This window comes from Stomoxys calcitrans, chromosome 2 (genome assembly GCF_963082655.1).
Source record: "Stomoxys calcitrans chromosome 2, idStoCalc2.1, whole genome shotgun sequence".
In the NCBI taxonomy this organism is placed as follows: domain Eukaryota; kingdom Metazoa; phylum Arthropoda; class Insecta; order Diptera; family Muscidae; genus Stomoxys; species Stomoxys calcitrans.
In genome coordinates, this window is record NC_081553.1 from 29994685 (window position 1) to 30021907 (window position 27223).

The 27223-nt window shown below is 39.1% G+C and overlaps 2 protein-coding genes across 2 annotated transcripts in view; one reads left to right on the forward strand and one right to left on the reverse strand.

The window, feature by feature from the left end:
• Positions 1-5717: 5717 nt before the first annotated feature.
• Positions 5718-26199, reverse strand: LOC106086445 (uncharacterized). Its single transcript, XM_059361400.1, has 5 exons — positions 26015-26199; positions 25403-25953; positions 11077-11081; positions 6420-6736; positions 5718-6358 (listed from the first exon to the last, which is right to left on the reverse strand). The coding sequence occupies exons 1-5, from the start codon at positions 26182-26184 to the stop codon at positions 5803-5805; spliced, it is 1599 nt and encodes a 532-aa protein (XP_059217383.1). The 5' UTR covers positions 26185-26199; the 3' UTR covers positions 5718-5802.
• LOC106086448 (uncharacterized) overlaps positions 10245-27223 on the forward strand; it is a 187455-nt gene continuing 170476 nt past the window's right edge. The window contains exon 1 of the mRNA XM_013251130.2: positions 10245-10811. The gene's annotated coding sequence lies outside the window, so the exon portion shown is untranslated. The remainder of the gene's footprint in view (positions 10812-27223) is intronic.

The following is a 27223-nucleotide window of genomic DNA, read 5'->3' on the forward strand; positions in this document are numbered from 1 at the left end:
TTGGTAATAAAATTCAATGATTTGCAAGCGTTGCTCGTTAGTAAGTCTATTCATGATGAAATGTCAAAGCATACTGAGCATCTTTCTCTTTGACACCATGTCTGAAATCCCACGTGATCTGTCAAATACTAATGCATGAAAATCCTAACCTCAAAAAAATCACCCTATAGCTATATCAAAACATGGACCGATATGGCCCATTTACAATCTTAACTGCACTACACTGATAAGAAGTACATGTGCAAAATTTTAAGCACCTAGCTTTACGTCTTCCAAAGTAAGCGTGCTTTCTACAAACAGTCGGACGGACATGGCTAGATACACCTTAAAATGTCATGACTATATGGGGTCTTAGACGAATTTTTCGAGGTGTTACAAATGGAATGACGAAATTAGTATACACCCATCCTATGGTGGGGGGTATAGTTACCAACAAATTAGCACTTTTTTCTTCAAACGTTTTTTTCCCCGAGTTCATGTTCATGCAACCTGGATGAGTCAAAGCACTATATCCTCAGTGGGCTTGGGGTCTGCATTGAGAACAAACTTACTGAGATATCTTTCCGTCTGGCTAACTATTATACGGGCCTATAGGCGGAGATAGGTCGATCATTAAATGCGTGAGGTGGTGTGGTATTAACGGCCACTAATTTGGCCACCAGGGCAATAACAATCAGGACTGTGAGGTCACGAACAGTCTTAGGGTGTAAGAAGGAGATTTACACCTTCTTTGAGAATGACACAAGCAGCATTGTTTGAGAGTCGTTCCAGAGGACCGCCGTCAATAAACTTGTTTAACCCGCATGCTTTCGGGTCGACGCCGTCCGAATTAAGGGCGTGAGCCACGAACGTGCATGTTACACTCTGGAGCCACGAAACAGTTGGTAGGGCGAAAAAAATCCTATGGGGAGATCCGGATCGTGAGAAGACGGTCTATTACTGAACAGTATAGCTTTTGGTATCATAACGGTACCCATAGGACTACAAGCTCACTTATGCAGAATAGGTGCGGCTAGGGACGTTGGAGCATTTTCTGTTTCATTGCCCGGTTATCGCGGTTAACAGCCACCAGCGTTTAGGTGGGGACACAGCCTGTCGCTTTTTGCAATTATCCAATCAGGAAATTTGCATAAATCACTTCCTAAGCCCGAAATTCTGGGTCGATGTTACCATGTCGAAATCACTATTGCGGTCAAACATGTAAAGCTGGTTGCTGGAAATTTTGCACATACGCTTCTCATTGGTGTAGGTCGTTAGGGATTAAAAATGAATCATATCAGTTTGGATATGGATATAGCTGCCATATAGGGTGGTCCTTCGACTTGACTTCTTGAGCGACTTCCATCACTGATTCAAAGTATGGTTGAAATCAGTTTATGACCTGGTATAGCTCCCATATAAACCAATCTCCCGATTTGACATATTGAGCTCGTGGAAGCCGTAATTTTTGTGCAATTTGGCTAAAATTTAGCTTGTAGTGCTTGTAGAAGTCGAAATCCAATAAATACCTTTTTTGGGTATCTATAATTTTGCCGATATCTTGGACATAAAAATATTTTTCAAATAATTTTTTATTATTTAGTATTCTTTGTATATAGTATTCTTTGTATAAAAGGTTCGAATCCTGGCGAGACCATCAGAAAAGAAAAAATTTTCACCGGTGGTTTTCCCCTCCTAATGCTGGCGACATTTGTGAGGTACTATGCCATGTAAAACTTCTCTCCAAAGAGGTGTCGCACTGCGGCTCGCCGTTCGGACTCGGCTAAAAAAAGGAGGCCCCTTATCATTGAGCTTAAATTTGAATCGGACTGCACTCATTGATATGTGAGAAGTTTGCCCCTGTTCCTTAGTGGAATGTTAATAGGCAAAATTTGCAAAAATTTATTTTGTATATAAACCCGATCTTCCGTTCTCATTAAATCGGATTTAAGTTATATATAGCCACTATATAGACCGATCTCCAGACTTAAAGTCTTGAGGCAATAAATTGGTCATTTTTCATCCGATTTCGATGAAATTTGGAACAGTAAGGTATGATTCAGATCGGACTATATTTGGATATAGGTGCCCTTAGACCAACCGCCCGATCTCCCCATATTTGGCATTGAGGCCATAAAAGATCCATTTATTACCCAAATTCGATGTAATTTGGCACAGTGTCTTCTGGTAGATCCCTACCCATTCCTGTCAAATGTTGTCCAGATCGGACCATATTTGGATATAGATGCCATATAGACTGATCTCCCGATATAGTGTAATGAGCCCATAAAAGGGAAAGAATTTTCCGATTTCAATGGAATTTGGCACATCGAGTTTCCAGAAATGGGTAAGGGTCTTCCAGAACTCACTGTGCCAAATTTCATCGAAATCGGATGAAAAATGACCAATTTATTGCCTCAAGACTTTAAGTCAGGAGATCGGTCTATATGCCGCTATATAAAAAACTAAAATCCGTTTCTAAATCCACTACCGTAGGATAGGGGGTGTATTCATTTAGTCATTCAGTTTGCAAAACATCGAAATATCAATTTCCGACCCTAAAAAGTATATATATTTCGGATCGTCGGAAAATTCTAAGACGATTTAACGATGTCCGTGTGTCTGTTCGTCCGTCTGTTTTAATCACTCTACAGGCTTCAAAAATTGAGATATTGAGCTGAAATTTGGCACAGATACGTCTTTTTGATGTAGACTGGTTAAGTTCTTGAACGGGCCAAATCGGACCATATTTGAATATAGCTGCTATATAGACCGATTTTCCGACAAAGGGTCTAAAGCCCATAAATGCTTAATTTTTTATCCGATTTCGCTGAAAATTGAAACAGTGAGTAGTTTAAAGCTTCCCGACAATTGACCTAACTATGGTTTAGAGCGGTTTATATTTAGATATAGCTGCCATATAGACCTATCTCCCGATAATGGGTCTGAAGCCCATAATAGCTTTATTATACCCACCACCGACGGATGAGGGTATATTCATTTTGTCATTCCGTTTGCAACACATCGAAATATCCATTTCCGACCCTATAAAGTATATATATTCTTGATCAGCGTAAAAATCTAAGACGATCTAGACGTGTCCGTCCGTCTGTCTGTTGAAATCACGCTAGAGTCTTCAAAAATAGAGATATTGAGCTGAAACTTTGCACAGATTCTTTTTTTGACCATAAGCAGGTTAAGTTTGAAGATGGGCTATATCGGACTATATCTTGATATAGCCCCCATATAGAACGATCCGCCGATTTAGGGTCTAAGGCCAATAAAAGCCACATTTATTATCCGATTTTGCTGAAATATGGGACAGTGAGTTGTGTTAGGCCCTTCGACATCCTCCCTCAATTTGGCTCAGATCGGTCCAGATTTAGATATAGCTGCCATATAGACCGATCCTCCGATTTAGGGTCTTAGACCCATAAAAGCCACATTTATTATCCGACTTTGAAATTTGGGACAGTGAGTTGTCTTAGGCCCTTCAACATCCTCCGTCAATATGACTCAGATCGGTTCAGATTTGGATATAGCTGTCATACAGAGCGATCCGCCGATTTAGGGTCTTTGACCCATAAAAGCCACATTTATTATCCGACTTTGAAATTTGGGACAGTGAGTTGTCTTAGGCCCTTCAACATCCTCCGTTAATATGACTCAGATCGGTTTAGACTTGGATATAGCTGCCATATAGACCGATCCTCCGATTTAGGGTCTTAGGCCATAAAAGCTACATTTATTATCCGATTTTCCTGAAACTTGGGACAGTGAGTTTTCTTAGGCCCTTTAACGTCCTCCGTTAATATGACTCAGATCGGTTTAGATTTGGATATAGCTGCCATATAGACCGATCCTCCGATTTAGGGTCATGGGCCCATAAAAGCTACATTTATTATCCGATTTTGCTGAAATTTGGGACAGTGCGTTGTCTTAGGCCCTCCGACGTCCTCCATCAATTTGGCTCAGATCGGTTAAGATTTGGAAATAGCTGCCATATAGACCGATCCTCCGATTTGGGGTTTTAGACCCATAAGAGGCGCATTTATTGTCCGATGTCGCCGAAATTTGGGACAGTAAGTTAAGTTTAGCCCCTTGACATACCTCTGCATTATCGCACAGATCGGTCCAGATTTGGATATAGCTGCCATATAGACCGATCTCTCGGTTTTAGGTTTTGGGGCCATAAAAAGCGCATTTATTGTCCGATGTTGCCGAAATTTGGGACAAAGAGTTAAGTTAAGCCCCTCCACATATTTCTGCTATGGGACATAAGGTATGAGTTTTGCACCGGATTTTGGCGAAAGGTGGTTTACATATATACCCGAGGTGGTGGGTACCCAAAGTTCCGCCCAGCCTTTTTGCTTGTTTTTTATAAATTTTTTATAATAGACCTTATAGACCGATCTCAGGATAAAGGGTCTGAAGACCATAAAAGCTTTATTTAATACCCCGTTTCACTGAAATTTAAAATAGTAGGTTATTCTAAGGCTCCAGACATCTTAAGTAAATATGGCACAGATCGGACTATATTTATATATAGTTGCCATATAGACCGATCTGCCGATAAATGGTCTGAAGGCCATAAAAGCTTTATTTATTACCCGAATTCGCTGAAATTTGCAACAGTGGGTTATTTTAAGCTTCCCGACATCTGACTTAAATATGCATTAGAACGGTCAATATTTATATATAGCTGCCATATAGACCGATCTCCCGATAAAAGGTCTGAAGCCCATAAAAGCTTTATTGTTTATCCGATTTCACTGAAAATTAAAATAGTCGGCTATTCTAAGCCTCCCGACATCTGACTTAAATATGGATTAGATCGGTCCATATTTAGATAAAGCTGCCATATAGACCGATCTCCCGATAGAGGGTCTGAGGTTCATAAAAGCTTTATTTATTACCTGATTTCGCTGAAATTTGCAACATTGGGTTATTTTATGCCTCCCGACATCTGACCTAAATATAGATTAGATCAGTTCATATTTAGATATAGCTGCCATATAGACCGATCTCCCGATAAAGGGTCTGAAGGCCATAAAAGCTTTATTTTTTATCCGATTTCGCTGAAATTTGGAACAGTGGGTTATTTGAAGCCTCCCGACATCTGACCTAAATATAGATTAGATCGGTTAATATTTAGATATAGCTGCCATATAAACCGATCTCCCGATAAAGGGTCTGAAGGCCATAAAAGCTTTATTTTTTATCCGATTTCGCTGAAATTTGCAACAGTGGGTTATCTTAAGCCTTCCGACATTCGGCCCTGCCAAACTTAATGCCTTTTTACTTGTTATGAGATCAGGTTTATATACAAAGAATACGAAATCATCATCAAATTGTTTGGATAATATTTTTGTACCCATGATATCTGCAAAATTATAAATACCAAGCTTTTGGATATCAATGGGTAAATACCCAATTACCGGGTAAATACCTTTTGGGTATTTACCCATCGCCCATCTCTAGCTATGTGCATCTGCTACTGTTTTCCCACATCTATTACCTTGAAATCGGTTCAAATTTGGATATACTTAGCTACTCTTTAAAGACACCACCAGACGGTCGGACTTCGTCTTTGAAAAGCGGATGCTCAATTTTGATTTTAGACCCATGGTCTCCATAGTCTGCGACTTTGATAACCGCTTTGTCGATGAAAAAAATGTACTAATGCTTAAGTCAATCTTTCGTTCTATTTCCATTTTAAATTTTCGAAACACTGAAAATACTTTCATATGAATAATTTATATTTTATTGCTCATAAAATAAAAATAATAAATAGTTTGAAACAATTATTGCAAAAATACTAAACTAACCACGGAATGAATGACTTCCCGTCAAACCAAAATTAAGTTCACGTTGATTTTCAAATGGCCCACTCAACCATTTGGAGCCTCCACCATAAGCATCGAGACGTGTGTTGCCATCATCCGATTTAAAGAGATTTGTGTGGGCACTAACTGAACCCTGCTTTCCGATGCCTTCGAAACGCGAAAGACCAAGATTGGCACCATGACCACCGGCATTGGACCAATCTAAGGAGCCACTGTTTTTATTAAAATCAAAACCATTGTTCTGTCTAATATTTGACTGAGAATAGATGGCATCCAAACGATTTCTGTCAGTGTTGAGTAGGTTAAGATTCACCGATTTGCTGAAGGTGTCACTGACACCCTTGTTAATGTCACGACTAAGCGAGGCTCCCACACCAAGGGAATTGGACCAATCAATCGAACCACTGGAACCTTCAGCAATTTTGCCAGAGGGAAAATGTGTCTGACTCTGTGTTACCTTGGCGTCGACTCTATTGGAGGGTCCTGAGTACAGATTGCCAGAGGCAGAATTGGTGACAATGGAAACACCCTTGCTATAAGAGAAAATTTTGAAATAAGAACAAATAGTTTCTCTTAGTAATGCCGATAACTTACCTCAAGGGAGCATCGTCTGGGGAACGTCTTACTCGAATGGGTCTTGGTGCTTGAGTTGGTGGTGGATAGTAAGGCAGCTTTTGCACGTAAACTCTTTGGGGATGAGCTGTGGTGACTGTAGCCATAGCCACAACTGCCACAAAGGCTGACAAGATAAGAACACACTTCATTTCGTAGGCTTTTAGTTTCTTTGGAGAAGAATATTTAATTTTAGTATTTGGAATGTAACTGATGCTTTTCATTTTTGTTACCGTTGCTTTTATACTTGAAAGATACATTCTTATCAGTTGTGCAGCATTTGTACAGCGATTCACCATCTGCCAGGGAATTCACATAAGAAATGGTGCATTTTTATGGTATTTATGAATATTTGGCATAGAGGAAAAAAATTTCCCCGAAAGGCAACATTTTTTGGGATTCACATAAAATTTAAAGGTATTTTTTTTTTAACTCTGAAAGACAGTTGGTTTCGCTATCAATATTTTGCTGCTTTCCGCAGAATTGTTTTGTTTTTAACCCTTTCAGGCTAATGGTTTTTTTTATGCCCTCCACGATAGGATGGGGGGTATACTAATTTCGTCATTCTGTTTGTAACTACTCGAAATATTCGTGTGAGACCCCATAAAGTATATACATTCTTGATCGTCGTGACATTTTATGTCGATCTAGCCATGTCCGTCCGTCTGTCCGTCCGTCCGCCCGTCCGTCTGTTTGTCGAAAGCACGCTTACTTCCGAAGGAGTAAAGCTAGCCGCTTGAAATTTTGCACAAATACTTCTTATAGGTGTAGGTCGGTTGGTATTGTAAATGGGCCATATCGGTCCATGTTTTGATATAGCTGCCATATAAACCGATCTTGGGTGTTGACTTCTTGAGCCTCTAGAGTGCACAATTCTTATCCGATTGGAATGAAATTTTGCACGACATGTTTTTTTATGATATCCAACAAGTGTGCCAAGTATAGTTCAAATCGGTTCATAAACTGATATAGCTGTCATATAAACAGATCTGGGGACTTGACTTATTGAGCTTCTAGAGGGCGCAATTCCTATCTGATTTGGCTGAAATTTTGCATGACGTTTTTTATTTTTTCTTTCAACAACTGTGTCAAATCAGGTTTAAAACGGTTTATAACCTGATATAGCTGCCATATAAACCGATCTGGGATCTTGATTTCTTGAGCCTCTAGAAGTCGCAATTATTATCCGATTTGCCTGAAATTTTGTTCGATGGATCCTCTCTTGACCATCAACATACGTGTTTATTATGGTCTGAATCGGTTTATAGCCCGATACAGCTCCCATATAAATCGATCTCTTTATTTTACTTCTTGAGCCCACAAAGGGCGCAATTCTTATTCGAATTGGCTGACATTTTACACAGGTCTCGAACATATAATTTAATTGTGGTCCAATCTGGACCATATCTTGATATCGCTCTAATAGCAGAGCAAGTCTTTTCTTATATTCTTTTTTTGCCTAAGAAGAGATGCCGGGAAAAGAACTCGACAAATGCGATCCATGGTGGAGGGTATATAAGATTCGGCCCGGCCGAACTTAGCACGCTTTTACTTGTTATTAGTGTAGGTCGGTTGGGATTGTAAATGGGCAAAATCGGTCCACGTTTTGATATAGCTGTCATATAAAGCGATCTTGGGTCTTGACTTCGTGAGCATCTAGAGGACGCAATTCTAGGCAGTGATACGAAAATACTAAGCGCAAAATTTCAGTCAAATCGGTCCATAACTTGATATAGCTGCCATATAAACCGATCTTAGGTCTTGATTTCCTCAGCTTTTAGAGGGCGCAGTTCTTATCCGATTTGGATGTAATTTTGCACATCGTGTTTTGGTATATTTTTCAACATTTATGCTAAGTATGATTCAAATCGGTTCATAACCTGGTATAGCTGCTATATAAGCAGTTCTTATCCGATTTTGCTGAAATTTTGCATAAGGTGTTTTGTTATGACTTCTAAATAACTGTGCTAAGTATGGTTCATATCTCTCCATAACCTGATATAGCTGCCATATAAACCGATCTGGGATCTTGACTTGTTGAGCCTCTAGAAGGCGCTGTTATTGTCCAATTTGGCTGATTTTGTTCAACGGCTTCTCCCTTGACTGAATCTATCTATAGCTTGATACAGCTCCCATATAAACCGATCTCCCGATTTTGCTTCTTGCGTCCCTACAAGGCGCAATTCTTATCCGAATGAACTAAAATATTACACAATGACTTCTACAATGTTCAGCATTCATTTATGGCTTGAATCGGACTATAACTTGATATAGCTCTAATACCATAAAGTTCTAATTCATTATTCTTTGTTCGCCTAAAAAGAGATACCGCGCAAAGAACTCTACAAATGCGATCCATGGTGGAGGGTATATAAGATGCGGCCCGGCCGAACTTGGCACGCTCTTACTTGTTCTTCTTAAAAAGAGCCACTAGCGGGCGCACGCAGAGAAATGTTAATACCAAACATGCTCATTTCAGTACCATACGGTATTGATAGTAACACCGTATGGTACTAAAACACTATCGGATGAAAGATAAAATTATTAGTACCGTTTGGTATTAGACTTATTACCGAACTGGTATAGGCCTTTTATGGACCTAATATTCTAAATCGAGAGATCGGTCTATATGGCAGCTATATCCAAATCTAGACCGATCTGAGCTAAATTGAAGACGAATGTCGAAGGGCCTTATACAACTCACAATTGTTTGTTTGATAGCCATAGGCAGTTTAAGTTTTATATAGACCTACATCGGATTTTATCGGGAGGCCACCGTAGCCCAAAGTTTAGCAAGTCCACCTATGACGCTGAACGCTTGGGTTCGACTCCTGGCTTGAATATCAGAAAATATTTTCAGCAATGGTTATCCCCTACTAATTTTGGCGACATTTGTGAGGCACTGTACCACTTGCTATGGCAGCCATGTATAAACTTCTCCCCAAAGAGTTGTCGCATTGCGGCACGCCATTCGGACTCGGCTATAGAAAGGAGGCATCTTTTCATTGAGCTTAGCTCATAGGTAAAAATTGCAATAGCCTCCATATAAAAATTTTAATGGACTAAAACCCTTCAAAAACAAGGCTTAAAAAGTCCATATTTGACGGTGATTCCATAAACTTTGATCGAAAAATTTTTTTTACCGATTTTATTGAAACTTTATAGAAATATTTCTGCAAATGCGCTTTTTCTTGTTAGTTAAATAATTTCTGGTGATAGTTGTAAAAGGAATGCAAATTATCTGCCATCTCACATCTTTTAGAAGAGGCTTCTTCCAGAAAGTGAAATGATCATAAATCAATCAATTTCATTTCATGTAAAATATGGAAGCCAACCATGTGTCAATCATACATCGGAACTTCAAAACAGAAAAGTTTAGCTCAACATCAATCCAGCTCATGTCAGTAGTAACCCACATTCATAGTATATAGCGACTATGGGCAAATGAACGCATCATTAGATGAAATCAATTAGAAACACTTCAATCACCCTCAACTCAACCACGGTTAAACATCAAACAATTGAGAAAGGAAACTCAAACAAACAACCAAAATGGAGTTTAATGAACTATTTCAAGTACTTTTAGGCATAAGCAGTACCTAGCTCTAAGACAACAAATTTAAACATATAGACATTCAAATTTGAAAATTTTAACCGCTTTGGTGAGTAAGCTTTCGCTGAGTAAGCTTTCAACTCAACTAAAAGCTTTTAACCCAAAAAACAGCCAACTCTAAGCCAAAGTCTTGATCATAGAAAAATGTTGGCCACAGATTTGTTTAGCTCTTTGCGAGGTGCGCAACTCAGAAAAAAGTTGCTGCGCACGCGCTTTGTTATGCGTTTTCAAACCAAAGTTGATATTCTGAAGAATTTACGTTAAACCACAAAAAGAATTGAGAAAAACATAAATAAAAGATCGTGTGTGTGTGTTTAAAAGAAATTCGCAAAAAAATAAAACAAAAAGTGAAAAAACAACAGCTGAAAATATTTGAAGTGATTTATTAAACAAAAGTGTTTTAAGAGTGGCGTTAAAATTTTGCTCGACATACAAATCAAATCTTCCCTCTGTCAGCTGTTTAAGTCATAAATTTTTTCCTTTGTCTAAAGTTGATCACAAAGCCAAACGTGAAGTAATAACGTGACGTGTTTGTTGTTGTTGCTGGAGTATCATCCCGTCGTCATCACTGTTCATTTTTGTTCAAAGAATGCTAAAAGAATACTAAAAGCAAAACAAAACGTTTTAAAAATATTTTTGAAATTTTCACGTGTTTGAGGTAAAATTTTTGCCAACAAAAAAAGTGTTCATTTATCAATCCTTGTAAGCTGAAAAACAAAATTTGCGAGTTTGCCGTTTTGAAACCGAACGAATTTCAAAAGGTGAGTCAATATTATCTCCCTTCACGTCAACTTAAGCGTATAGCCCTCTTCAATAAAAGAGGATGGGAAGCAAGATACTAATTTCGTAACTTCGGAATAAATTTCAAAAGTGAGTCAGTATTATCTCCATCTAAGGGGCTGGGGGATACAAAATTCTTAATTCCGCTTTCAGTACATGGAAATACAGATTTGAAAATCACATAAATTAAACAGCTTATTGATAAACAGAATATTTTGTCCAAATTAGGAGGAATGAAACGAATACATCAGCTGAAAACATGCAAATTTCTTATCAAAAGAAATATTTTACAACCATGTTTTCTATAGAAAACCTTATTTAGCCAGGCTGAATTTAGGTTTTTCTATAGAAAACCTTATTCAGCCAGGCTGAATTTAGGTTTTTCTATAGAAAACCCTATTCAGCCAGGCTGAATTAGAGTTTTCCTATAGAAAACCCTATTCAGCCTGGCTGAATTAGAGTTTTCCTATAGGAAAACCTTATTCAGCCAGGCTGAATTAAAGTTTTCCTATAGGAAAACCTTATTCAGCCAGGCTGAATTAAAGCTTTCCTATAGGAAAACCTTATTCAGCCAGGCTGAATTAAAGTTTTCCATATAGGAAAACCCTATTCAGCTAGCCTGAATTTAAGTTTCCCCTATAGGAAAACCTTATTCAGCCAGGCTGAATTAAAGTTTTCCTATAGGAAAACCTTATTCATCCAGGCTGAATTAAAGTTTTCCTATAGGAAAACCTTATTCAGCCAGGCTGAATTAAAGTTTTCCTATAGGAAAACCTTATTCAGCCAGGCTGAATTAAAGTTTTCCTATAGGAAAACCTTATTCAGCCAGGCTGAATTAAAGTTTTCCTATAGGAAAACCTTATTCAGCCAGGCTGAATTAAAGTTTTCCTATAGGAAAACCTTATTCAGCCAGGCTGAATTAAAGTTTCCTAAAGGAAAACCTTATTCAGCCGGGCTGAATTAAAGTTTTCCTATAGGAAAACCTTATTCAGCCAGACTGATTTTAGGTTTTTTTATAGAAAACCTTATTCAGCCAGGCTGAATTAAAGTTTTCCTATAGGAAAACCTTATTCAGCCAGGCTGAATTAAAGTTTTCCTATAGGAAAACCTTATTCAGCCAGGCTGAATTAAAGTTTTCCTATAGAAAACCTTATTCAGCCAGGCTGAATTTAGGTTTTTCTATAGAAAACTTTATTCAGCCAGGCTTAATTTAGGTTTTTCTATAGAAAACCTTATTCAGCCAGGCTGAATTTAGGTCTTTCTATAGAAAACCTTATTCAGCTAGGCTGAATTAAAGTTTTCCTATAGAAAACCCTATTCAGCCAGGCTGAATTAGAGTTTTCCTATAGAAAACCCTATTCAGCCAGGCCGAATTTAAGTTTTCCTAAAGAAAACCTTATTCAGCCAGGCTGAATTAAAGTTTTCCTAAAGGAAAACCTTATTCAGCCAGGCTGAATTAAAGTTTTCCCTATAGGAAAACCTTATTCAGCCAGGCTGAATTAAAGTTTTCCCTATAGGAAAACCCTATTCAGCCAGGCTGAATTAAAGTTTTCACTATAGGAAAACCCTATTCCGCCAGGCTGAATTAGAGTTTTCCTATAGGAAAACCCTATTCAGCCAGGCTGAATTAGAGTTTTCCTATAGGAAAACCCTATTCAGCCAGGCTGAATTAGAGTTTTCCTATAGGAAAACCCTATTCAGCCAGGCTGAATTAGAGTTTTCCTATAGGAAAACCCTATTCAGCCAGGCTGAATAAGAGTTTTCCTATAGGAAAACCCTATTCAGCCAGGCTGAATTAGAGTTTTTCTTTGGAAAACCTTATTCAGCCAGGCTGAATTAAAGTTTTCCTATAGGACAACCTTATTCAGCCAGGCTGAATTGAAGTTTTCCTATAGAAAACCCTATTCAGCCAGGCTGAATTGAAGTTTTCTTATAGATAACACTATTCAGCCAGGCTGAATTAGAGTTTTCCTATAGAAAACCCTATTCAGCCAGGCTGAATTAGAGTTTTCCTGTAGAAAACCCAATTCAGCCAGGCTGAATTAGAGTTTTCCTATAGAAAACCCTATTCAGCCTGGCTGAATTAGAGTTTTCCTATAGAAAACCTTATTCAGCCAGGCTGAATTAAAGTTTTCCTGTAGAAAACCCTATTCAGCCAGGCTGAATTAGAGTTTTCCTGTAGAAAACCCTATTCAGCCAAGCTGAATTAGAGTTTTCCTGTAGAAAACCCTATTCAGCCAGGCTGAATTAGAGTTTTCCTGTAGAAAACCCTATTCAGCCAGGCTGAATTAAAGTTTTCCCTATAGGAAAACCCTATTCAGCCAGGCTGAATTAGAGTTTTCCTATAGGAAAACCCTATTCAGCCAGGCTGAATTAGAGTTTTCCTATAGGAAAACTCTATTCAGCCAGGCTGAATTAGAGTTTTCCTATAGGAAAACCCTATTCAGCCAGGCTGAATTAGAGTTTTCCTATAGGAAAACCCTATTCAACCAGGCTGAATTAGAGTTTTCCTATAGGAAAACCCTATTCAACCAGGCTGAATTAGAGTTTTCCTATAGGAAAACCCTATTCAGCCAGGCTGAATTAGAGTTTTCCTATAGGAAAACCCTATTCAGCCAGGCTGAATTAGAGTTTTTCTTTGGAAAACCTTATTCAGCCAGGCTGAATTAAAGTTTTCCTATAGGAAAACCTTATTCAGGCAGGCTGAATTAAATTTCTATGGAAAACCTTATTCAGCGAGGCGGAATAAAAAACCTTATTCAGCCAGGCTAAATTAGAGTTTTCCTGTAGAAAACCCTATTCAGCCAGGCTGAATTAGAGTTTTCCTATAGAAAACCCTATTCAGCCTGGCTGAATTAGAGTTTTCCTATAGAAAACCCTATTCAGCCTGGCTAATTTAGAGTTTTCCTATAGAAAACCCTATTCAGCCAGGCTGAATTAAAGTTTTCCAGTAGAAAACCCTATTCAGCCAGGCTGAATTAGAGTTTTCCTGTAGAAAACCCTATTCAGCCAGGCTGAATTAGAGTTTTCCTGTAGAAAACCCTATTCAGCCAGGCTGAATTAGAGTTTTCCTGTAGAAAACCTATTCAGCCAGGCTGAATTAGAGTTTTCCTGTAGAAAACCCTATTCAGCCAGGCTGAATTAGAGTTTTCCTGTAGAAAACCCTATTCAGCCAGGCTGAATTAGAGTTTTCCTGTAGAAAACCCTATTCAGCCAGGCTGAATTAGAGTTTTCCTGTAGAAAACCCTATTCAGCCAGGCTGAATTAGAGTTTTCCCATAGAAAACCCTATTCAGCCAGGCTGAATTGAAGTTTTCCTTTAGAAAACCTTATTCAGCCAGGCTGAATTGAAGTTTTCCTTTAGTAAACCTTATTCAGCCAGGCTGAATTAAAGTTTTTCTAAAGGAAAATCTTATTCAGCCAGGCTGAATTAAAGTTTTCCTAAAAGAAAACCTTATTCAGCCAGGCTGAATTAAAGTTTTCCTAAAGGAAAACCTTATTCAGCCAGGCTGAATTAAAGTTTTCCTAAAGGAAAACCTTATTCAGCCAGGCTGAATTAAAGTCTTCCTAAAGGAAAACCTTATTCAGCCAGGCTGAATTAAAGTTGTCCTAAAGGAAAACCTTATTCAGCCAGGCTGAATTAACATTTTCCTTTGGGAAAACCTTATTCAGCCAGGCTGAATTAAAGTTTTCCTTTGGGAAAACCTTATTCAGCCAGGCTGAATTAACATTTTCCTTTGGGAAAACCTTATTCAGCCAGGCTGAATTAAAGTTTTCCTTTGGGAAAACCTTATTCAGCCAGGCTGAATTAAAGTTTTCCTTTGGGAGAACCTTATTCAGCCAGGCTGAATTAAAGTTTTCCTTTGGGAAAACCTTATTCAGCCAGGCTGAATTAAAGTTTTCCTTTGGGAAAACCTTATTCAGCCAGGCTGAATTAAAGTTTTCCTTTGGGAAAACCTTATTCGGCCAGGCTGAATTAAAGTTTTCCTTTGGGAAAACCTTATTCAGCCAGGCTGAATTAAAGTTTTCCTTTGGGAAAACCTTATTCAGCCAGGCTGAATTAAAGTCTTCCTTTGGGAAAACCTTATTCAGCCAGGCTGAATTAAAGTTTTCCTTTGGGAAAACCTTATTCAGCCCGGCTGAATTAAAGTTTTCCTATAGGAAAACCTTATTCAGCCCGGCTGAATTAAAGTTTTCCTATAGGAAAACCTTATTCAGCCAGGCTGAATTAAAGTTTTCCTATAGGAAAACCTTATTCAGCCAGGCTGAATTAAAGTTTTCCTATAGGAAAACCTTATTCAGCCAGGCTGAATTAAAGTTTTCCTATAGGAAAACCTTATTCAGCCAGGCTGAATTAAAGTTTTCCTATAGGAAAACCTTATTCAGCCAGGCTGAATTAAAGTTTTCCTATAGGAAAACCTTATTCAGCCAGGCTGAATTAAAGTTTTCCTATAGGAAAACCTTATTCAGCCAGGCTGAATTAAAGTTTTCCTATAGGAAAACCTTATTCAGCCAGGCTGAATTAAAGTTTTCCTATAGGAAAACCTTATTCAGCCAGGCTGAATTAAAGTTTTCCTATAGGAAAACCTTATTCAGCCAGGCAGAATTAAAGTTTTCCTATAGGAAAACCTTATTCAGCCAGGCTGAATTTAGGTTTTTATATAGAAAACCTTATCCAGCCAGGCTGAGTTTAGGTTTTTCTATAGAAAACCTTATTCAACCAGGCTGAATTTAGGTTTCGCTATAGAAAACATTACTCAGCCAGTCTGAATTTGGGTTTTTCTATAGAAAACCTTATTCAGCTATGCTGAATTTAGGTTTTTTAGGGCAAATTTATTAAACCAGTTTCAACCGACATTTTTTCTTTCTCTACGGATAGTTTTCTTTTTTTTTTTTTTGCTTTAAAAATCTCTACTTCATCACCCTCAAGTAAGAGTCCGGCTTTGTTTAAACGCGTTTGCTGCTGCTTTATTGATTTCTTTTATTGACTTTGCAAAAGTTTGTTAGGATTTTATTTCATTTTTTTTTTATTTTTTTTTTTTTGTTGTACATTTTTTTCAAGCGGAAAGAGAAAAAAGCCATTGAAAACAAGTTTTTGATTTTAATGTCAATTCAATTACGCCAACAATCAAAGCCATTAAGTACCTCGAATTCAGCTGGCAATACAACAAGAAGCTGATGGCGGGCGGATATACTTGTCGCTGCCGTCGTCTTAATTTTTTTTTTCGTTTTGTTGGCATAATTTTTGTGCTTTTAATTTTTTTTTTTTATATGAAATTCATGGTTAATTTCGATTTCAAGGTAGGGATAGCAACGAACTGTCTGAATTAATATGTAAAGCTTTTTTTTTTTTGTTTTATTAAATTATTAAGACTTTTATAGATTTTTTTATGGGACAACAATTTAAGTAATTTGTTTATTGTAGATAATAAATATTTATATAAAGGACACGTGGAATTATTAATGAATAGGATGAATGATTACTTTCGTGATTTTTCGAACATATTGTCAGAACACTTTGAGTGGCATGGTGGATCGTGATTTCTGATATGCCATATATTTTTATCAACACCTTTCTTAAATTGAGATGCTCTATATACCCAATGACTATAGAGTGCGTGTTGAGCATGCTTTTGCTCTGAAACGGGGCTGAATAAGTCCCCTAGCTCTCCCAAGCGCAGTAAGAGAGCAGAAAGACTCAGTTTCCGCTACTGTTCCGTTGAGACTATAAACAATTATGTTAAGTCCATATCGGTCTATAACCTGATATAGCTTCGAAATAAACCCGGTTTGTCGGCCATTTGGAGTTTAAATTGTTGGTTGATATGACTGTAAAGTGCTTATGCCCCCTTCAACTTAGTTCAAGTGTGTACATTTTTAGCAGAATCCATGAAGATGAGTTCCCAAGATTCGCCCGGACCGAACTCAGCATGGTTTTACTTGTTTGAGTCTCATATTTTTCCAATGGTTAGGTAGGATTGAAAAGAAGCTGCTGATTATAATGCGCTCCATGCTATTGAGGTCCTACATCGAAACCAGTGCGCTTGTTGTGCGCTCTAAATCCGAAAAACGTCCCGGAGAGATATATGTCAGATTTTCCGTGCTGTTCACAAAATCCTGAACCTAAATGCTCTAAAGTTGGTTCAAGTCTGGTATAGTATCCGCACTCAAGTGCTGGAGCATGATAGCCACGTAAGCCTGGCAATAAGATATGAAATACTGCCACGTTTTATCACGAATTCCCCCATGAGATTTTCGTCATCCTGCACCCTTCAACCATGGTGTTGTCGAAATCAACCAAGACTTCAAGTCTGTTCGCAGACTTACCTTCCTGGTTGTTATAGTTCTAATGGTCAGTTTACTGTCCGTAAAGATGTTTACTCTCGAAGTCCTCGCGTTAACATTATACCACCACCTGGAGCACCTTATTATGCTTAGCCCATCGGAAAGAGTTCTCAGTTCCTGTGTCCTCATTGTAGTTCCCTAAGCCCACCACTCCGTCCTCTAGCTTTGATCCATCCGTGTAGCATGAACTACCAGATGACTAATCTAGAGTTTCGTCAATCAATTACTATGCCGCTGGCAGCAGTGCCTAGGACTCAACCTCAAGTGTCTATCCAGTTTTCCGATCCACAATCATCGATCCATATCATTCAGGCTTTCTATCACCGCTTTAATTTTACCGCTCATTGCATGATCGGCTCCTAACCTTTATTCAACGCCTTGAGTTTCATAGCCGTAGTGGCTGTCTCATAGTCTATGTTTATGTCTATAGCCTGCATGTGGGAGGCCACCGTGGCGCAGAGGTTAGCATGTCCGCATAAAACGCCGAACCACTGGGTTCAAATCCCGGTATGAATATAAGAAAAAAATTTCTGTGGTGGTTATCACCTTACAAATTCTGGCGATATTTGTAAGGTAACTGGCCATATTAAAAAACTTCTCAAACAGCCGCACAGTGGGAGAAAATCACAAAAAAAAATATTAAAAAAATATGCCGAGTGAGAACGTGTAGGGATATCTCTTTGAAATTTGGAGTGGGTAGAGCTGAAATGTTAGCGAGATCGGTCATATGTTGTCCGGGCGCCTCTAAAGTTGGTCACCTCGACATGTTGGTAAGCCACTAAAGTTGGTCACCTCGAAATTTCGAAAAATCTTTCGGGCTGCCAAATCTTCATTTGTGTTCCGATTTTGAAATTACTTTCTTTGCTGGATAGTGCTCAAAAATCTCTACGGGTCTACCATATCTCCGCCGGTTTCGGCGATATACGAGTTTTAATTTTTATTTGTTGAAATTTTGGCCGAGATTGGCTTCGTATTTTGCAATTTACGAAGACATTTGTGGTTCTATTTGTATGCATGATTTGGATTTCTGACAAAATTAACAAAAACTTTGCTGCAATAAGTGTCCATATCTAATTATTCAGTTAAAACTTATATTGTTAGTGTTTTTTTTTTAAACTGCATCAGAATATTGAAAACTCCTCAGCTCTAACCATTTTTTCGATTTTCTCCCACTGTGCGCCATTAGGACTCGGCATAAAAAATAGGCACCATATCATTGAGGTAAAACATGAATAGAACTGCACTTTTTGATATGAGAGTATCCTTTGTTCCATAATCGAATGTTCATGGGAAAAATATGTAAAGAGGTGTCGCAAGGCGGTACGGCTTTCGCACTCGTCTAAAAAAAGGGGGACCTCAGGGGAACAGTCTCCTGTGGCTAGCAGTCGGGGTCCTCATCGCCCGGCGTATTCCAAGATATGTCCTAATGTTGAACTTTCTCTCTATCGCCGTCTGTCAAGCGTAAAAAAGAGGCGCCATATCATTGAGGTGAAACTTAAATAGAACTGCACTCTTTTATGTGAGAGAAGTATCCCCTGTTCCTTAATCGAATGCTCATGGGAAAAATATGTAAAGAGGTGTCGCAATGCGGTACATCTTTCATACCCGTCTGTAAAAAAGGAGACCTCAAGAACAGTCTCCAGTGACTAACAGTCGGGGTCCTCATCGCCCCGCCTATTCCAAGATATGTACTAATGTTGAACTTTCTCTCTATCGCCGTCCATCAAGCTATTGAGGCGTAGATTAATATTGGTTTTATCACGCCAATGGACTATCCCCGGATTAAGGCTCCATTTCGAGCCAATGGCCAGTTTACATAGTGCCGAACATTTGTGAGCTTTCTTAGAATGCTCCTGGCACTTTCAGTTTAACTTCCTATCCAAGATCACTCCATTATGTTAAGGGGCTTCAAATTGGCTCGTCTTCGTCTTTTTCGTAAACAGTCAGATTTCAGTCTTCTCTGGGTTTACGTTCAGATCCGTAGATGTAATCCAGTCGTTTGCCATCTCCAAGATCCTTTTGACCCTTCTGCATAGCTTATTCGGTGTCCTACCCCTTAGACATCCTTTGCGCAGCTGAGGGGTTTAAACCCCATCTGAGTCAGCATCCATAGTAGAGCATTTATTGTTGTTATGGCACAACAACAACAATAAATGGTCTATTATGGATGCTGACTGATAAGGGGTTTAAATCCGTCAGCTACGCAGTGGATGTCCAAGGGGCATGGCGTCGAATCAGCTATGCAGAAGATGGCATTTGACTGGATGCTGACTGAGATGGGATTTAGACCCGTGAAACATGAAACAGGGATTTCCCCAGAGAGGGGTTATATCTCCGTCGCTACTAAACCTCTACCTATCCTCCCCTTCACCTCCCCTCCACCATACGGTATAGAGATTGTATCACATGCTGACGATTGTACGATCACGGCATCAGGCCCCGACGCATTGAAGACATCTGCGTTAGGTTGAACATCTACCTCAACGAACTTGCCTCATATTTCCCTGTAAGAGATCTGAAGATATCTGCCACCAAATCTTCAGCCACATTGTTCACTACAAATATGCGAGAAGGTAATACTGCGCTGAAAATGATGATCGATTAAGAGAAAAGATTCCGACCATCAAGTTTCCCAAAAAAAAAAAATGGCGTCACATTTGACAGCTCTTACCCATTCTTCCCACATGTCACAGAAATTTGCCATAAGGTCAAAAGTAGAAACAAGGTCCTCAAGTCACTTCCCGGCAGCACTTGGCGTGCTGACAAAGAAAACTTGTTGACCATGTAGAAAGCGATAAGCCGGTCTGTGGTAAGTTATGTAGCGCCCGTGTGGTCTTGTTAGCTTTGTGACACGCAGTGGATTAATACTCAGATCTGTTAGAATGCCGCCATTCGAACTGCGACGGGCTGTCTCCTCAATACTCATTTGGATACCAAACTCAGACATGTCTTGAAACACCTTTGAACGTAAAAGGGGTATCCAAAGCTGCCTTGTAGTCAACAAAGAGATGGTAGGTGTTGATTTGTCCTTCTCGGGTCTTTTCTAGGATTTGGCGCAGTGTGAATATCTGGTCTAGGGTGGATTTACCAGATCTAAAGCCGCATTGATAGGGCCCAATTATCTCACTGACTTTAGCTTTAAATCCTTCACACAGTACCCTCGAGAGTATTTTGTATGCAATGGTGAGGAAACTGATTGAACTGATAGTTGGCACATTCCATCTTGTCTCCTTTCTTGTGTAAGGGACATAGTATGCTGAGGTTCCAATTATCGGGTATGCGTTCTTCTAGTCAGATTGAGCAGATAAGCTGATGTATACGCCTTATAAGCGTGTCGCATCCGGTCTTAAATAGATCAGCGGGTAATCCGTCGGCTCCTGCTGCCTTGTTGTTCTTGAGTCGGGTCACCGCTACTTGGTCCTCATTCTGACTAGGAGGTAAACATTCTATACCATCATCATTGATGGTATAGAATACCGCCGTCAACGTCGGACACTAGCAGTTGGGTAAAATGTTCTTTCCATATCCTCAGCATGTTATCTGTATCAGTTAACAGATTTCCTTTTTTGTCTCTGCAGGAGAATGTGCCTGCACCAAGACCATCGGTTTGATGTTTGATTCTTTGGTAGAATATCCGGCCTTCATTCTGACTTCTGTACATCTCATTTCACTCAAACTCATGTCTTTCCATTTCCTATTTCTTACTGCGGAATAGACGTTTATCCTCTCTCCTTTTCTCCCGATACCTCTCCTTCGTAGCTCCTGTTTGCAGGGTTTGCTCTATAAGCCGCATTCTTGGCTTCAGTAGCATCTCGACACTCTACGTCGTACCGTGGGTTTCTTGGAAGAGGCTTCCGGCACACAAGTACGGATTTCGCGGCATTTTCCATGGAGTGAACAATAGTTTGCCACTGCGCCATTATATCATCAGAACAAGGAGTGCTTTCATCAAGCACTTGGGTCAGTCGAGTGGAGTATAACGCTGCCATCTGTTGTGTTTGCAGCTTTTCAATGTTCAGCTTCCGTGAAGTATCAGATTGTACTTTTCTCGTCATTTTCAAACGGGTGCGAACGTTTGCTGCAACAAGGTAATGATCCGTATCTAGGGTTGCCCAAAAAGTAATTGCGGATTTTTCATATAGTCGGCGTTGACAAATTTTTTCACAGCTTGTGACTCTGTAATTGCATTCTTTCTTCTGTCAGTGTAAAAAAAGTATATTTAATTAAAGTTCATTCTAAGTTTTATTAAAAATGCATTTACTTTCTTTTAAAAAATCCGCAATTACTTTTTGGGCAACCCATATATTCGCTTCACGGATCGATCGTACATCTAACAAGCTGGATGAATGCCTTCCATCTATCACAACGAGATCACTTTGGTTCGTCGGGACTGACATCTGTTTTAGAGTGCCTGACCATAATACGGTCCTGCAGGCGGAGATCCGGGCGATCACGGAATGCGTGAAGTGGGGTGGTGCTAACGCAAGGACGTCGAGTCTGAACATCTTTATATAATAATAAAAGACGGTAAGGTCACGAACAGTCTTGCAGTGTAAAAAGGAGATAAACGCCTTCTCTGAGGATGGGAAAATCCGCATCGTTTGGGTGCCGGGCCATAACAGAGTAAGGGTAAATGAAAGGGTAGACGATTTGGCGGTGAAGGCCAGAGGACTGCCGTCAATAAATTTGGTTAACCCGAAACCTTTCGGGTCGACGCAGTCCAAGTTAAGGGAGTGGGCGACGAATGCGCATGCAACATTGTGGAACAGCGAAACGGTCGGTAGGACGGCGAAAATCCTATGGGGGGATCCAGATCGTAAGAATACGAGGCTATTACTGAAAGGAAGCAAGAAGGAGGTCAGTATAGCTATTGCTATCACAACGGTACACATACGACCTCACTTAGGTAAAATCAGTGCGGCAAGAGATAGCATGTGTAGGGCATGTGGGGTAGATGATGAGGCGTTGGAGAATTTCCTTTGTCATTGCCCGGCTTTCGCGTCCAACAGATACCGGTACATAGATGGAGACACAATATCAGACATGAACCAACTTAGGGGAGTCGCATTCAAAACAATTAAGGATTTTGTAAGTAGCATGGAATTCCTAACTTAAAATTATCTTTTAAGAGGTTACTTTATAGTGTTTAGAGCGCACAACAAGCCGATTACTGGCTTAGGATTAATATCTGCACCCTCTTTTCAACCTAACCTAACTTTACCCATAAAGCGCATAAAGCGTTCTCCACCTACCTTTTCTTGACGCATGCTGCTTGTATCTGAGCAACTCGCTGGGTTTCGTATATCCACTTAACGCTCTATGATTTTAAGTAGAAAGGACGAAAGGCTTGTCAAAATTTTAATTTTTCTAATTTTTTTACAACCACATTCACATTTACTTTTATTACCTCTTATTTAAGTTTCAAAGTCTCTAAATTAACACCCATCTTCTATCAACATCATCATCATCTGGCATCTCTTCCACATCCATGTTTTCTTATCTCATCATCATGATTTTGACAATAGTCATTAAATCTATGACGCATTGAATTTTGTAGAAGCACAATTGGATGCCTATCTCTCATAACACAACAAAACATAGCACCACACAATACGGCATCTGCGGTTGAATCGAAGTATAATGCGAAACATTCCAAATGCATAATAAATTCCGAGATATATTCTTAAATGAAATAATCCAAAAATTCATGCAAATCGCCAAACACACACCTACACACACACACACACACCAATAGTACGAATCAAAACATAGATCGCTAATGACCTGTCTCGTTGTCCATTATTGGCCATAGATACTTACCACTCAATTTTATTTTATTTTTCGTCATTTTTGGCTCAATAAAAGACTTGTTTTTGTTGTTTTTTTTGGTGTTATTCTATACCAAATTGATAACAACAACGCAACGCACACACAGACACAAAGTTGAAAAAGAAAAGGTGAACGATCTTTGGCTTTGAAACAAGTCTTCTATTGAAAGTTCAAATTTCAATTGAATGTGGCGTAGATACAGTTCGTATTTTTGGGGCGAATATATGGAGAAATGAGGTCCTGATCAGTGTTGCCCAGTCTTAAAAGTTTAAAGGTTTCATCATAATTGAATTGAATCCTTATCAGAATGAAAATTAGAATACGAATTCCCGAAAATTTGTCTAAAAATGTATTTTCAAGAAAATTTCGTGTTGTACAAATCTAAATACAGCATATGTGACATATCCTGTCAACGGCCTCCAGATATACCATACATATGGTGGAACAGGCCGTATCATTGATATACTTGAGACTAGGCCTCATATCTGAGTGCCGTATCTATGGCAGAATCCACATTGTTAAAGACCGCCTCAATGCCCTAAAATCCGGTAGTGTGTTGTCCTTTTTATCGAGATGCCGCTTAAAATGTCTGTGATTTAAACAAGTGGGTAACCAGGGCACTCTCAACTGACTTCATGTTCCAGGGTCTTAATAAGCAAGGAATAGAGACACATAAATCTGATATCTTTGCCTGCAAATTGCAGAAGAACGTCGAAGGGGCAAACACAAATCACTGTCCCGAATTTCGGCGATATCGGACAATAAATGCGCTTTTTATAGTCCCAAAACCTTAAATCGAGATAACGGTATATATGGCAGCTATATGCAAAGCTTGATCGATCTAGTCCAAATTGCAGAAATATGTCGAAAGGCCTAACACAACTCACTGTCCCAAATTTCGGCGACATCACACAATAAATGCGGCTTTTATGGGCCCAAAACCTTGAATCGAGATATCGGTCTATATGGCTGCTATATCCAAATCTGGACTGATCTGAGCCAAATTGAGGAGGATGTCGAAGGGTCTGACACAACTCACTGTCCCAAATTTCGGCTGAATCGGATAAAAAATACGGCTTCAATGGGCCTAAGACCCTAAATCGGCGGATCGGTCTATATGGCAGCTATAGCCAAAACATGACCCATCTGTGCCATATTACAGAAGTATGTCGAGGGGCTTAACTTTACTCACTGTCTCAAATTTTGGCGACATCGGACAATAAATGCACCTCTTATGGCCCCAAAACCTTAAATCTAGAGATCGGTCTATATGGATGCTGTATCCAAATCTGTACCGATCTGAGCCATATTGAATAACGATGTCGAAGGGCCGAACACAACTCACTGTCGCAAATTTCAGCTAAATCGGATAATAAATGTGGCATTTATGGGTCTAAGACCCTAAATCGGCGGATCGGTCTATATGGCAGCTATATCCAAATCTAGGCCGATCTGGACCAAATGGAAGAAGAATGTCGAAGGGCCTAACACAACTCACTGTTCTAAATTTCAGCTAAATCGGTTAATAAATGTGGCTTTAACCGGCCTAAGATCCTAAATCGGCGGAACGGTCTGTATGGGGGCTATATTAAGATATAGTACGATATAGCCCATCTTCGAACTTAACCTGCTTATGGACAAACAAGTAATAGCGTGCTAAGTTCGGCCGGGCCGAATCTTATATACCCTCCACTATGGAGCGCATTCGTCGAGTTCTTTTCCCGGCATCTCTTCTTAGGCAAAAAATGATATAAGAAAAGATTTACTCTTCTATTAGAGCGATATAAAGATATGATCCGGTTTAGACCACAATTAAATTATTGGGTTACCCAAAAAGTAATTGCGGATTTTTTAAAAGAAAGTAAATGCATTTTTAATAAAACTTAGAATGAACTTTAATCAAATATACTTTTTTTAACACTTTTTTTTCTAAAGCAAGCTAAAAGTAACAGCTGATAACTGACAGAAGAAAGAGTGCAATTACAGAGTCACAAGCTGTGAAAAAATTTGTCAACGCCGGCTATATGAAAAATCCGCAATTACTTTTTGGGCAACCCAATAGAACTAAGGTCTTCGAGTGAAGTGGCTAGTAACTGAGGTTGCTTGTAGCGTGCCTTTCAACCTAATCTACTAACCTCTGCTCCTCAGCTAAGATTGTGTTATGGTCTAATATTATCCTTTTGAGTATGATAACATTCAAAGTGGAAACTAAAAGTTCAGCTATAGGGCCGTTTAAATTTCCTATGATTTAGATGCAGTCTATTCTTCAACAATGAAAGCCAAATAAGTTTATTTTCATTTTTAAAAGCTTCTATTTTATAATCCAAAAAAAAAAAAAATCACTCATATACATAAATAATTAGGAACATATTTTGCAAAACAAAAAAAACCAAACTAACCACGGAATGAATGACTTCCCGTCAATCCAAAATTAAATTCACGTCGATTTTCAAATGGCCCACTCAACCATTTTGAGCCTCCTCCATAAGCATCGAGACGTGTATTGCCATTATCCGACTTAAAGAGATTTGTGTGGGCACCAATGGAACCCTGCTTTCCGATGCCTTCGAAACGCGAAAGACCAACATTGGCACCATGACCACCGGCATTGGACCAATCCAAGGAACCACTGTTTTTATTGAAACCAAAACCATTGTTCTGTCTAATATTTGACTGAGAATAGATGGCATCCAAACGATTTCTGTCAGTGTTGAGTAGGTTAAGATTCACCGATTTGCTGAAGGTGTCGCTGACACCCTTGTTAATGTCACGGCTGAGTGAGGCTCCCACTCCATGGGAATTGGACCAAGCAATGGAGCCACTGGAGCCTTCAGCAATTCGGCCAGAGGGAAAATGTGTCTGACTCTGGGTTACCTTGGCATCGACTCTATTGGAGGGTCCTGAGTACAGATTGCCAGAGGCGGAATTGGTAGCAATGGAAACGCCCTTACTATAAAAGAAAATTTTGAAATTAGAAGAAATAGTTTCACTTTGTGTTGCCGATAACTTACCTCAAGGGAGCATCGTCTGGGGAACGTCTTACTCGAATGGGTCTTGGTGCTTGAGTTGGTGGTGGATAGTAAGGCAGCTTTTGCACGTAAACTCTTTGGGGATGAGCTGTGGTGACTGCAGCCATACCCACAATTGCAACAAAGGCTGACAAGATAAGAATACACTTCATTTCGTTGGCGTTTAGTTTCTTTGGAGAAGAATATTTAATTTTAGTATTTGGAATGTAACTGATGCTTTTCATTCTGGTTTCTGTTGTTTTTATACTGAAATGAAATCTTCTTATCAGTTGAAGAACGCTTGCCTAGGGATTCACCATCTGCAAGGGAAATCACATAAGAAGTGGTGCATTTGTATGGTTTTTCATAATTATTTGGAGTAGAGCAAAAATTTCCCAAAAAGGTTAAACATTTTTTGGGATTCACATGAATTGTATATTTTTCATAAAACACTATCTGGCGTTTCGTTATAAATTTTTGTTGAGCTTTTCTCAAATAAATTTTTTATAGCCACTACCAAAGGATTGGAATATACTTTGCTAGTCATTTATACTTTGAAATATTGAGGACTGTATATCTAATAGACACGTAAATATTGTTGAGAGTTTTGAAATTCTCCCATTTGAAATGATCTCTCGATTTGACTTCTTTCAACTCTTGGGGAGAAAAATTTATCATTTTGATGTTCTTTTATGACTTTCAAAGCCGATGCTGTGAGTACTACTGCATCAAAGTTCCTTAGGAGTTTGTTGAATGTCCAGCCGATTGATATTTACAACATAGAATTGGTCAATCATACCAGCATGCTGCTTTGGTAGACCTGCAGATTATTTATCTGATGATGGTGGGCATTTGAATAGTCCTCTTCATGTGTTTTAAGGTTTGTTATTTTATTGTATTAATAGGTAATGGAGGGTGACTTGGGGATGTTGGAAACCTAAGAACGTTTCTGATTGGTAGAACGATAAAAGAAATGGTTGGGGGCGTCGGGTTAGTAGCCCGTCATCCGGAAAACTTAAAGAAACTACTTTGAAACAAGTTAGAGCGTTCGTTAACCATAGATCGTATTTGTCCAGTTCTTTGCGCGGCATCTCTTTTTAGACAAACAAAGAATAATGGATAAGAATTGTTATGCTATTGGAGCTATATCAAGTTATGGTCCGATTCGTACCATAAATGAATTGAATGTTGTAGACCATAGTAGAAGGCATT